Below are 13,625 nucleotides of genomic sequence, written 5' to 3'. Positions count from 1 at the left end.
CCCTTGCAAAGGTTCTTAACATGATCTCTGGCTCACAAGAAATCAATAAATGGAGTCCAACATCGTGATTCAAACCTTACGCGAAAACATAAAATAAGCGTTTTTTGGCAAAAAAATGAACCTCATGGTGCCACCATTAGACTTTTGAATATGGTCAAAAAATTCTACAGGATGTCTTTATTGGTGAAAAGGAACACCCAAACAAAAATGCATCAGATTTTATGAAAGTGAGGGCAACTGATGTACCTTACATGCATTAAAATTATCACAAGACAATGCTCATTTTCTAGCAAGATTCTAGCAACACAAACTAAAATTCTTCCATGATCTTATCAAGAAAGATTTAGAATCTCACCTGAGATAAAATGATTACTGCAAACATGAGCTGTTTTGGTTTTTGCCTCTGTTAGATCAGCCCTGCCGATGTTGTTCAGCCGTGCTCGTCTCCTCTCCGTACTAAGCCTCAGAGTTTCCTTGCCCTCTTTCCGGATCACGGATGGAATTCTAAAAAATCAGAACATGCCACGGTCACGAGTACTGTTGTGACCACAACCATATACAGCATAAATAGGGTGACCAGATTTCCCTAGTCTGAAACCGGGACACTTTTGCGCGTGACCATGCTCGTGCATGCACACCTTTTTTTTTTTTACGTAAACGTGACACTCAGAGAGGTGCTCTTATTTTGTTGAAGCTCACATTTATCAACATCTCACATGAAATAAAACAAACAGGCATTTTGTTATCTAGTAGCATAGTGGTATACAGATCAGTTAAATTATGGTCAGACAACAGATTTTGTAATGGCTGAGAATAGGCCAGGCTATGTCCATAGGCCACATTTAAACTGATTTATTTCACCTGTTTGTGAGAACACCAAGAAGAATGCATATGCACATGTAGGCTATATCTCTAAAATTGTATGCACTATAGCATGAACTTAAAAAGTAGATATGTGACCTCAACGTAGCCTAGGTCAGAATCAACCTTACTAACCATTCCCCACAACTGAATGAATAAAGCAAGAAGATGTGTACAAAAGTGAACACTTTAATGGAAGGTGCAACAAGCTGTTCAACACAGCAATATGGCCAAACTGTCAGAATGGTATGTTAAACAGAAACAAAAAAGAGACAAGTGATTTGAGAATATACACTCAAACAAAACAGCAATAAAGGAGGAGAGGGGCGACAGCCTGAGGAAAGCCCCCACAGGAGCGCACAGCATTTGCAACATAGGCTACCCAACTCAGTACAAGAACAAAGCACGTAGTGTGTGCAGTAGGCTTCGTGTGCATTGTTCTGCACCTCTCGGAGGAAGGGGTAGGTGCCCTGTAAATCTTTGGAAAAGGTACATTTTCTTTTTGGCATAATTGCTGCGGCATTACTGCTGCTAGACAAAAAACATTCGTGCCAGTTAATGTTTATTTTATTGTTGCATGGCAACACGTTCTGTTGTCTGGAATAATGTGGCTAAATAAACACCCATGCCACAGGGCCAGGGGGCAGTAACCAGGAAAGTTTGCGATTCCTGTCAATTCATCAAAATAGTAAATGCAGACATTTCTCCACTAACGATTCCCACGCTGCTCAGTCACGAGTGGCGAAAACCGGGACATATCCGTGTCCCGACAGACTTTTGTCGGGACTCGGGACACACAACCCCAAATCGGGACTGTCCCGGTCAAATCGGGACTGTCCCGGTCAAATCGGGACTGTCCCGGTCAAATCGGGACTGTCCCGGTCAAACCGGGACGTCTGGTCACCCTAAGCATAAATATATGGCATAGCTAAAAGAACGCTTAAAGCAGTGGAAAAACAAAGAGTTGCGCACGCATGACTGTTTTGCATGGAATGTTGCTTGACCCCACATTTGTATCTCCACCAACATGGCTGACATCCGGGTTTCTATTTTACTTTGACATCACTTGCATTAATAAGGAATGAGTATTAATGAGGAATTAATTGGAAAAAGAACAGTGATTCATTTCCTTATGAAAACTGCATAATGAAATGAGCGTTACAGTGAAATTAAGAAATGAATGTGTTTCTTCAGGGACGTTTCATCCGTGGAGCTTTTAATGAACAATCACCAAGGCATCAAGGCTGAGATCGATGCTCGCAATGACAGCTTCACCTCCTGCGTCGAGTTGGGAAAAACTCTACTTTCACGAAAACACTACGCTTCTGAAGAGGTCAGGAAAAACTTGTTTCTGTATCTCTACTGTCTGTCATAATTTATTGCAGTAGATGGTTTCAGCATGGTCTGTGTGGAGTGGAGAGTTTGTGAAGGTAGGCTGAATTTGGTTGTATTTAAAAAAAAAAAAAAAAAAAAAAAAAGGATATTACAAGCATTTAGCAAACACTCTTATCCAGAGCGACATCCAACGTACCCAGAACAGTCTGGGGAGCAGTTGGGGTTCAGGTGCCTTGCTCTTCAACCATTCCTGTTAGTCCAGGGAATTGAACCGGCAACCTTTTGGTGCCAAAGCTGCTTCTCTAACCATTAAGCCATGGCATCAAAAGAATTCTTATTAACTGACAGTGTGTATCATTATTATGTTAATACTCTAATTATTTTTGTTGACAAAATGCAGTTTTATTATCCCCCTGCTGGCCGAAAGGCCCGAAGGGGTATTATGTCGTGGCGATGTCCGTCCATCTGTCTGTCCATCCGTCAGTCCCGGGAAGGGTGCTTACATTCTGAAATCAACTCCTCCCCCCAATTCATGGAGGAATTTCACGAAACTTGGCAGGACTCTTTGTTATATGCCGGTAATACACATATTGTAATTTTGTTAAATTGGGTCACATTTTACCAGAGTTACACCCCTCATCTCATCTCATCTCATTATCTCTAGCCGCTTTATCCTTCTACAGGGTCGCAGGCAAGCTGGAGCCTATCCCAGCTGACTATGGGCGAAAGGCGGGGTACACCCTGGACAAGTCGCCAGGTCATCACAGGGCTGACACATAGACACAGACAACCATTCATACTCACATTCACACCTACGGTCAATTTAGAGTCACCAGTTAACCTAACCTGCATGTCTTTGGACTGTGGGGGAAACCGGAGCACCCGGAGGAAACCCACGCGGACACGGGGAGAACATGCAAACTCTGCACAGAAAGGCCCTCGCCGGCCACGGGGCTCGAACCCAGACCTTCTTGCTGTGAGGCGACAGCGCTAACCACTACACCACCGTGCCGCCCACAGTTACACCCCTTGATTAACAAAAATTATACTTTGACAATTTCATGAAGGTGTGTTTTCCTTCTGAAATCAACTCCTCTCACAATTATTGGAGGAATTTCACGAAACTTGGTAAAAGGCATTGTTATATGTCGGTAATACGCATATTGTTATTTTGTTCAATTCAGTCACGTTTTACCAGAGTTACAGCCCTTGATTAACAACTTTGTACTTTCACAATTTCATGAAGGTGCATTTGCCTTCTGACATCAACTCCTCTCACAATTTTTGAACAAATTTCTCAAAGCTTGGCAAAAGGCCTTGTTATATGACAGTAATACGCATATTGCGATTTAATTTCATTTGTGAAAATTTTACCAGAGTTTTGATCTTTGATTAAATATCTTGTACTTTGACAATTTCGTGAGGGTGTACGTTCTTCTGAAATCAATTCCTCTCACAATTTGTGGAGGAATTTCACCAAACTTGGCTAAAGGCTTTGTTATATGAGTGATTCCACGCTTATGGGTACTGAAATGGGGACATGAACTTATTCACCTAAAACCATTTCTTTTTTTACCATCAGGTCACAAAACATGTAATCTTTAATGAATGATATGTTAAAAGATAACTTTAATTTTCTGAGATGTAATAAAAACATATTTATATGCCAAAGTCAAGCCTATGAGTTCCAAAATGATGTCTGTTACATTACTTCTGTTACGATTGTCCATCTCGCGTCTGTTACAAATTAATTACAATCTAGCTATATACCATGTTAATCTTATTGAAAGAATGTGTATGTTTATTCTACTACACATGTTTATTAATTATATTTGCTAAAACATCACCTTCCTATGTTTCAAAAAGTAATTCTACATTGTTAAAATTGAGAATATATATGTCCACAACACTTCTGTTACGTTCTGACTTTGGCATATAAATGTTTTTATTACATCTCAGAAAATTAAAGTTATCTTTTAACATATCATTCATTAAAGATTACATGTTTTGTGACCTGATGGTAAAAAAAAGAAATGGTTTTAGGTGAATTTTTAAAAATAAGTTCATGTCCCCATTTCAGTACCCATAAGCGTGGAATCACTCATATGACATTTATATGCATACTGAAATTTCATTTAATTTGGGCAAATTTTCCCAGAGTTATGCCCTTGATTATTAACAAACTTGTACTTTGGCCTTTTCATCAAGGTGTGCTCGCTTTCTGAAATCAACTTCCCTCAATTTTTATTATCCTCTGTTGTATCTTTGATTCATTGATGCAGAAATTCATGTGGTTGGGACATAGCTATACTGAAGATCTGATTTGGTTTGAATGTTTGGTATGAGCTGTTGACGTTCATGTGCAGTAGCTAATACATGTCACAAGGTGGCACTAATGTTCTGATAGGAGTTAAAGGTGCCAGAAAGCAGTGTTGTAAAAAATCCAGGAAATGGAAACAAAAAAGAAGCCCTGTGTCTGAAATTGCTCACTTGTTCACTACTCCCTACTCACTACATAGGGAATTACTAAATAGAGGACTATAGTGAGCTCTTGAAAAAAACTCTTCTGACAATAGTCAGTTGCGCTGTTATTTACATCATTACTTTCGCACAATTAAAACGTGCCAGATCAGTCAGCTGGTGGGTCATAAATCCATATTATACTGAGCGTATTTCCCACATTAATAAATACAAAGTACTTTGTGTCTGCTGCATCTTTCAGTTCTTTTAAATCAAGGCTGAATACTTTTTCTTTGCCGCTGCCTTTTATTCAATCAAGTTTGAGGCTTTTGATTTGATTTCTTTCAGCGTGACCACAATGCATGATGGAATATATTGTTTGGTTAGTGACCATCAGTTGTACACTATTGTATAATATTGATGTTATTAAAAACAATAATAATGAAGGGTGAAATGTGACAGGACAACAAATAATAAGTCAGTTGGCAGATGAGACAAGTTTTTTTTTTTTTTAATGATCAAATTCCCCTAGCCCTCCAGTCTGTTAATTTGTTTTCTAAAGCATCAGGCCGACAATTGCATTTAGATAACTGTGAAACGATACTGTTACATGAATGCCCCCTGCAGTCATTGTATGGTATAAAAATTAAGAAGTGAAATACTTGGGGATTGTTATATCTAGGGATAAAGTAATAACTGAAAATAAGGATATCTGTAATAACTTAGAAAAACGTAAGTCAATTCAAAACAGATGGCTGCAGAATCACAAATGGAAGAGTAATGTCCAAGATGAACAGTTTATCTAGACTCATTTACCCAGCGTCTTCCTTATCCATATCGCCAAAGATGATCAAAGCTATAAATGATGTTCACTTTAAGTTTATATGGAGAAGTACACTTTTTGAATATCTGTACTTGAGTATTTTTTTTTTGTTTTGTTTTTTTGGAAAATTATGACTTTAACTTCACTACATTTGAAAGACAAATATCGTACTTTTCACTCCACTACATTTCTATCAAGGTTCTCGTTACTAGGAAGCAGCTTTAAAAATGGATGCTTTTTTCTTTTCTTTTCTAAAACGTGATTGATTTTTTTGCAGGTGACACTGAGAGCCTATCAGTAAATCACTAGGGTTACGTCACGTCCATAGACTGTATAAAATCAAGTTCAATGATTTCTCAGCAGCATTATTTGAACACGATCAGCTGATGGCAGAATGGAATAAGGTGGTTCTTCTGGGGAAATTATGCATGCACTCCTGGCTTTATCTAGAACCCATGTTTCAGTTTTCTGAAAGAAATAGTCATTTTGTTTTAAATCTTTGCTTTGTTTGCCTAAAATGAAGCACATCACAGCCTCCAAAAACTCGCCGTCCAACCTGCGGAAGCATATTGAGGGATATAAACATTTTATTCCAAGAGAAAGCTTGTAATGAAGCTGTCTGTGCTTTTAGAGCTAGCAATAATATTGCAATAGCAATGCAGTCTGGTTAGTCAAATGACTTTCTATAGATTTGCCCGCCAAGTAGCCATAGCCTTGTCCACAGCTCACGTTTATACATAGCTAGTTAACTTAGACACTGTTACGCTACGTTCACACTGCAAGGCTTAATGCTCAATTCCGATTTTTTTGTGAAATCCGATTTTTTTGTGAGGTCGTTCACATTAACAAATATATGTGACTTGTATGTGATCCTCAGTATGAACGAAAAGCGACCTAAAAGTGTTCCACATGCGCATTGCAGGATACGACGACGTCACACGCAGTGAGCATGGCCAGTGTTTACGGAAGTAAAACCACCCGGTTGCGGTATGACCCATCCAATCTAGCTTGAATAGCTGTATCCCCCCAAATGGAAATCAGCTCCCTAACCTCTGTGTCCTTCCATTGAGAAGATTCAGAACCTTCACAGCCCGAAGCGTCCCTCGCATTGATGTCATGCACAGGGGCGCAGATACGTTTTTTGAAGTGGGGGGGGACAAAAAACTGGGGGGGACAAAGCTGCCAGCAAACCAACCCCGATATGCCTGTCAAACTTGTTGTGGGTTACCATAGCAACCAAGCTCGAGCTCGCAACCTGTGCAGTCTGCACAGCTCAACCAACCAAATATCAGTCTTTGTTTTGTTTTATGTGAATTGTTGCAACTATGTATACACTGCTGTGCACCTCAATAAACCGAATGGTAATTAGTCTTTTGATTTTTCCGTGAGGTTTGCCTTATGCAAAGAAAGACAGCATAGACGTTTTTTCCTCCCTATAAGTGGGGGGGACCGAACGAGGTGAATTTAAATCTGGGTGGGACGACTCCCACCCTCTATCTGCGCCCGTGATTATGCGCCATGTTGTTGTAACTTTTTTTGAGAGACCCGCCGCCTACTTCAGCGCAGAATAGTGACGTTTGTGGCTTGTTGATGACGTGTAAGTCGGATGAATGCGACCTGGCGGTTCAGACTGAAGTCACATATGAAAAGAGCGGATAGGAATCGGAATTAGGACCACATATCCAAACGGCCTGGGTCGGATTTGAAAAAATCGGATCTGTGTCGTTCATATTGTCAATAAAAGATCGGATACAGGTCACATATGGGCGAAAAGATCGGATTTGAGTCACTTCAGCCTGCAGTGTGAACGTAGCCATAGTTAACATGTAAAAATGGAGCTATGCTAACATGAATAACGTTAACTTATCTGAAGTGCTTTCAGAAATGTTTTAGGATAATCTTGCCAAATAAACAAAATGTAGAAATCTTTCTTTTCTAGTAACGTTAGCTACCAATATGATTTAGAGTTTGAAAAGATTTTGCTAGCATCAGGTGGAGCTTCACTGACTAGCTAGCTTAACGATAAACCACCATGATTCCACAGGCAGAATGAATACATATACTTATGCATGCGCGCACGCACACACACATGAGACCTGTGAGATGGACAGTATTGTACTCATCAGTCATAACAAATTGCTGGAAGTTTTTGTTTTGATGTCAGATGATGGGCTTCCTTTTTTTTTTTTTTGGTCTTGCTTAAAGCAGTGTTGCTGTTGGGCAGTTATTAACCTCGAGGTGTGGATCTGGGTTTTAATCAAGTTGGATTGTACGTTTTATTTTCTGAGCAAGCTGCATTTACAGCTATTCCACTGTCTTCCTGATTAACATACACATACATGTGTGCACACACTGCCAGAGCTGGGTCCGAACACTACCATGCTGCTTTGTAGGGGTGGGGAGGAGTGTTACAATTTAAAAAAAAAAAACGACTGGCTGTTTTTCAGTTCAGTTGTGTTTCATTTTGTAACGTCCTACCAAGCATTTATTCTACAGGTTCTAAAAGTTAGTCAGTAAATCCAGTCAGTTGCTTCAGAGGCATTAGGTTTTATACGTAAGCGTTGTGGCAATAATACAACAATGCATTGAGAGAAAATGTAGTTTTAATACTTGAGTATAAGCAAGTACTTCAGTACTTAAGTAAATATTTGACTGGACAACTTTCACTTGTATCGGAGTAACATTTGACCAGTGGGATCTGTACTTTGACTTAAGTAATGAACTTGGGTACTTTGTCCAACTCTGGAATGGCATCTTAAAACTGAAATGGCTGAAGTCCTTTAGGTTGAACCAGCACTCCTCCTGGTTCATTGTTCCCAACTTAGTTTTTCAAAAGATGGGTGGAATAGATTTTCTATTGTGTTGTGATTTTGAATGTAATTCATTGCCAGTTAAACTCTCGTTTTTTCATCAAGTTTACTCCTCTATTGGAAGCTAATTTGCAAACACAACTTCACACCACATAACACGCCTGTTTGGAATAATAGATATATTCTGTTAAAAAAGAAATCAGTGTTTATAGAGGAATGGAAATGTAAGGGGATTGGGGCTGTAGTCCATTTCATGGATGACGGCGGAAATTTGTTACAGCATGAAGAATTTTGCCAGAAGCTCCAGCTCCAATGCACTGTTAAGAATTACAATAGAATGATAAAAGTCAGTCTCATCCCTCTCAAATCAGTGGTCAAAGAATGGCTGTTATGGTCAAATAGTTCTGGACTGAGACAGCTCTGCATAGAAGGTGTTTGTGATTCTAAAGCCCAGCGCACACGGGTGATTTTCCATCACATGCATATTGCGATTTTTGGATACAAGTTTCCCCCTCATGTGCATGTTATCTGCAACCAGTGGGCGATTTGGGGAGGGGGATGCAAATCACATGGAAATCACATGACTACTTCACAGGCAAGGATTGGCTTAGCCTTTGGAGGTGATCGTTTCGTTATCGCAAAAACACATGTGGCAATATCTCTAACAAGTCAGCGATCTGTCGCAAGCAACAAAAAAAATCACCGTCGCAAATATCCGCCCACGAAACGATTTTTCGCTTGCGTCAAAAAGTTGCGCGACCAAGCAACAGAAAATCACCCGTGTGCGCTGGGCTTTAATGTACAAACAAAGTCATAAGGAATGTTTTGTTTAAAAACTACTTTCTCAACCCAGTGAAAAGAAATTATATTCTAAAAGAATTTGAAGCAGGAAAAGTTGAGAATACGGAAAGGATATATTTCGTTCCCTCTCCCCCCAAGGTGAAAGAAGTGAATTTCGAAATTCTTAATGAGATTTATCCAACAAACGAATTCTTAAGATTTAAATTTAACTTGGATGCTAACAGCTGTGTTTTCTGTGAAAGGGAAATTGAATGTTTAGAGCATCTGTGTTTCCCGTGATTCAGTATCCCATTTCTGGAATGAGATGCGGAGCTGGCTGCAGTCCAAGGGAATTGAACAGTCACCATTCCCAGAGAAAAATGTCAAGTTTGGTATTTTTACTACAAATTGTAACCTGGATTTTATGATCAATAATTTATTGCTGCTGTGCAAATTCATCATCCACAAATGTACGTTTTTCAAAACTAAACTCTGCTTAAATAATCTGAAGAATGAATTGAAGTTACTGAGTAAGTCCCTGTCAATATTAAATGAGGAAAAAAGCTTCAAAATTATTTTCTCTATTTGATAAGTTGACTGATTCTACTTTAGGTAAGATGAGCCCGGTCTTCCTTATGTATTTTTTCATTACATTAAAGTTTTTGTTTTATTTATTTCTGTTGCGTTTGTGTTTTGTATTTGTCTCCCATGCTCAGCTAGGCCTGTTATGGTTGCAACGTTTGTAAGTGCCATGTTTTGTTTGACTTATTCTTATAATAAAGGTTGATTTTAAAAAAAAATCCTCACTATCATTTCGGACAGCACTACAAAATGGTGTCCTCACTATATTGTGCCCTATATAGTGAGTAGGGGGTGATTTCGGACACAGGGAAGGAACTGGCATGAGTGAGAAAAGGTTGTTGTGTGCTGAAAGTTAATGATGTGCAATTGTTAAGTAAAGGTTCAGACTCAATGTGGTGTCTCGGTCTTTTTTGTAGAAGTTACAGCCAAGTTCCCACGTTTTTTTTGGTGCTGAAAACCCTGGAAGAGAAGGTTAATATAAAGCTAGCTGATAGCTGCAACTACCTAACTAGCCAAAGAAGAGCCAAAGAAAATGTCGGAGCATTTACAGAGACTGAAACAACGGCGCAGAGTTGTACGAGCATCCACAACGAAGTTACTGCGGATGACAGAAGAGGAAACCTGCAAGGATGATGTGAGTTGTGACTGCCTAAAGCCTAGGTCACAACCCGCCGTACATGCTCCTATGGCCGGTCTACGTGCAAAAAACGCAAGAAACGCACGGAGGGCGCGCGTGTGACGTGCTGATTTTCGAGCCGTAGACTGGCCGCAGACCGGCCGCAGAGGTTCTTTGTCATGTCAAACAAACTCTACGGGCGCTTACGTTTTTTTCAGGTTGCAAGACAAACTTACTGCCAACGTGCGTCTTTCTCCACGAACAAAAAAAACGCAGCGATTTGGGAAATGCCAAAAATCGTACGGCCAAAAAAATCGTACGTCCGGTTGTGACCTAGGCTTAAGAGAGCCACTGTCCATGCTGTCAGTTAAGGAAAAGACTCTCCTAGAATTAGCAAAGGATATTGAAAGGGAGATACCGATGGACAAGCTGGAAGCGGACATGGTGAAAACTGTGGATTATCAGGACAATCTTGACTTCTGTAAGGCTCGTGCAACAAGGATAATTGAAAGAGAAGAAGCCAGCATGCGCGCAAATGAAGCTCGCTTCGGCTGAGCGACGTGAATACAAGTTCAAGTAGACTGACAAATAGGCCGTCAGTAAAGTTACCTAAACTGTACATAAACAAATATGACGGTGAAATATAATGTAGCAGGAATTCTGGGATCAGTTTGAGACTGCTATTCATGAGAATAGAGAGCTGAGCAAAACTGAAAAGTTTGCATATCTGAAGTCATATCTTGTGGGTCCATCAGCAAGAGCCCTGGCTGGACTAAAAACAACTGCGAACAATTATGATGCTGCCGTACTCATGTTCAACAAGAGGTTTGGAAGAACGGACTTGGTTATAAGTGCACACATGGCAAAATTACTCAACTTGACTCCAGGAAAGAAATCTTCAGATATCATTGCCTGAAGACAGCTACAGTGCCTTGCAAAAGTATTCATCCCCCTTGGTGTTTGTCCTGTTTTGTCGCATTACAAGCTGGAATTAAAATGGATTTTTGGAGGGTTGGCACCATTTGATTTACACAACATGCCTACAACTTTAAAGGTGCACATTGTTTTTGTTTGTTTTTTTTTTTATTGTGATACAAACAATAAGATGAAAAAACAGAAATCTGGAGTGGGCATAAGTATTCACCCCCTTTCGGATGAAAGCCCTAAATAAGAGCTGGTCCAACCAATTCACTTCATAAGTCACATAATTAGTTGATTAAGATCCACCTGTGTGCAATCAAAGTGTCACATGATATCTATATAAATCAGCCTGTTCTGGAAGGACCCTGATTCTGCAACATTACTAAGCAAGCAACATGAAAACCAAGGAGCCTCCAAACAGGTCAGAGACAAAGTTGTGGAGAAGTATAGATCAGGGTTGGGTCATAAAAAATATCCCAAACTTTGAATATCCCAGGGAGCACCATTAAGTCCATTATAGCAAAATGGAAAGAATATGGCACCACTACAAACCTGACAAGAGAAGGCCACCCACCAAAACTCAGACATTAACCAGAGATGAAACAAAGATACCAAAAATAACATTGAGGGAGCTGCAAAGATCCACAGCGGAGATGGGAGGATCTGTCCATAGGACCACTTTAAGCCATACACTCCACAAAGTGGGGCTTTATGGAAGAGTGGCCAGAAAAGTCACTGCTTAAAAAAAATCACGTTTGGAGTTTGCCCAACAGCATGTGGCAGACTCCCCAAACACATGGAAGAAGATTCTCTGGTCAAATGAGACAAAAATTGAACTTTGGCCATCAGGGGAAATGCCATGTATGGTGCAAACCCAACACCCTGAGAACACATCCCTACAATGAAGCATGGTGGTGGCAGCAGCATGCTGTGGGGATGTTTTTCATCTGTAGGGACAGGAAAGCTGGTCAGGACTGAAGGAAAGATGGATGGCACTAAATACAGGGCAATTTTGGAGGAAAACCTGTTTAAGTTAGCCAGAGGTTTGAGACTGGGATGAAGGTTCATGGTCTAGCAGGACAATGACCATAAACATACTGCTAAAGCTACACTGGAGTGGTTTAAAGGGAAATATTTAAATGTCTTGGAATGGCCTAATCAAAGCCCAGACCTCAATCCAATTGAGAATCTGTGGCATAACTTGAAGATTACTGTACACCAACACAACCCATCTAACTTGAAGGAGTTGGAGCAGTTTTGCCTTGAGGAATGGGCAAAAATCCCAGTAGCTAGATGTGCTAAGCTAATAGTGATATACCACAAGAGACTTACAGCTGTAATTGTAGCAAAAGGTGGCTCTATAAAGTATTGACTTTGAGGGGGGTGAATACTTATGCACACTCCAGATTTCTATTTTTTCGTCTTATTGTTTGTGTCACAATAAAAAAAAAACAATGTGCACCTTTTAAAGTTGTAGGCATGTTGTGTAAATCAAATGGTGCCAACCCTCCAAAAATCCATTTTACTTCCAGTTTGTAATGTGACAAAACAGGACAAACACCAAGGGGGATGAGTACTTTTGCAAGACACTGTATATGATAAGTGTGAAGCCCAGATTAGAGGCTTGGAATCCCTAGGAGTGGTCTCAGGTACATATGGTGGATTGCTGTACCCTGTATTGCTCCAGATGATTCCAGACGATCTCGCCCTTGCTTATGCATGTAAAACAGGTTCAGGGTACAAGTTGAAAGTCCTGGAGCTCATTGCCTTCCTACATGAATTTGAAAGCAGAGAGCGTGCCATGCACTTAACCAAGGCAGGAAAGTTAGCAAAGACTCCCAGTCCACTTACCACCAATGTTGCATGGAAGATTCAGAAAACTTCGCATCAGCTGCAGCACGTCACACAGGCAGCTCAAACTCTCCTCAATACTGTTTATTCTGTGATGGCACAAGTCATAAGCCAGAGCTGTGTACAGACGATACTGTAAACATACAAAAGGAGAAATTAAAGAAGATGGGAAAATGTTTCATATGCTTTGGACAACGGCATATTGCCAAATTCTGTAGGACTAAGGGTGTTTGATGCAGCATGTGTGGATGAAGGCATCACCCCACAATGTGCGACAAAGGTAATGAAGCTGAACCTTACAAGCAGTGCTCAAAAAACAAGTGATACTGTCATCTCTTCTGTGGCTCCCCACCCTATAAGGAAACAGAATATGGTTCTTCTGCATACACTAACAGTATAGGCCAAGGGGACAAATGGGAGGAGGAAGGTGTGCTGCCTGATGGATGGAGGAAGTCAGTGGAGCGTTGTACTGGAGAAACAGATAAAGGCACTGGGACTGCCAATAGTGAAAAGAGAAACTTTTAAAGCTCCATACCTTTGGCAATAACACACCAGTAACAATGGAACGCAATGTGTCAACTTAGTC

The 13,625-nt window shown here is 40.3% G+C and overlaps 1 protein-coding gene across 4 annotated transcripts in view; it reads left to right on the top strand.

The window, feature by feature from the left end:
- Positions 1 to 13,625, top strand: part of LOC132883352 (spectrin beta chain, non-erythrocytic 1-like) — a 202,851-nt gene that overhangs the window by 168,569 nt on the left and 20,657 nt on the right. For all 4 annotated transcript variants that reach the window (XM_060916867.1, XM_060916869.1, XM_060916865.1 and 1 more), the window contains one exon: positions 2,056 to 2,194. In XM_060916867.1, coding sequence (XP_060772850.1) covers positions 2,056 to 2,194 — 139 coding nt within the window. The remainder of the gene's footprint in view (positions 1 to 2,055; positions 2,195 to 13,625) is intronic.

The sequence above is a fragment of the Neoarius graeffei genome, chromosome 3 (genome assembly GCF_027579695.1).
Source record: "Neoarius graeffei isolate fNeoGra1 chromosome 3, fNeoGra1.pri, whole genome shotgun sequence".
Taxonomy (NCBI): domain Eukaryota; kingdom Metazoa; phylum Chordata; class Actinopteri; order Siluriformes; family Ariidae; genus Neoarius; species Neoarius graeffei.
Note: the sequence above shows the minus strand (reverse complement) of the source record. Positions and strands in the feature narration are given on the sequence as shown.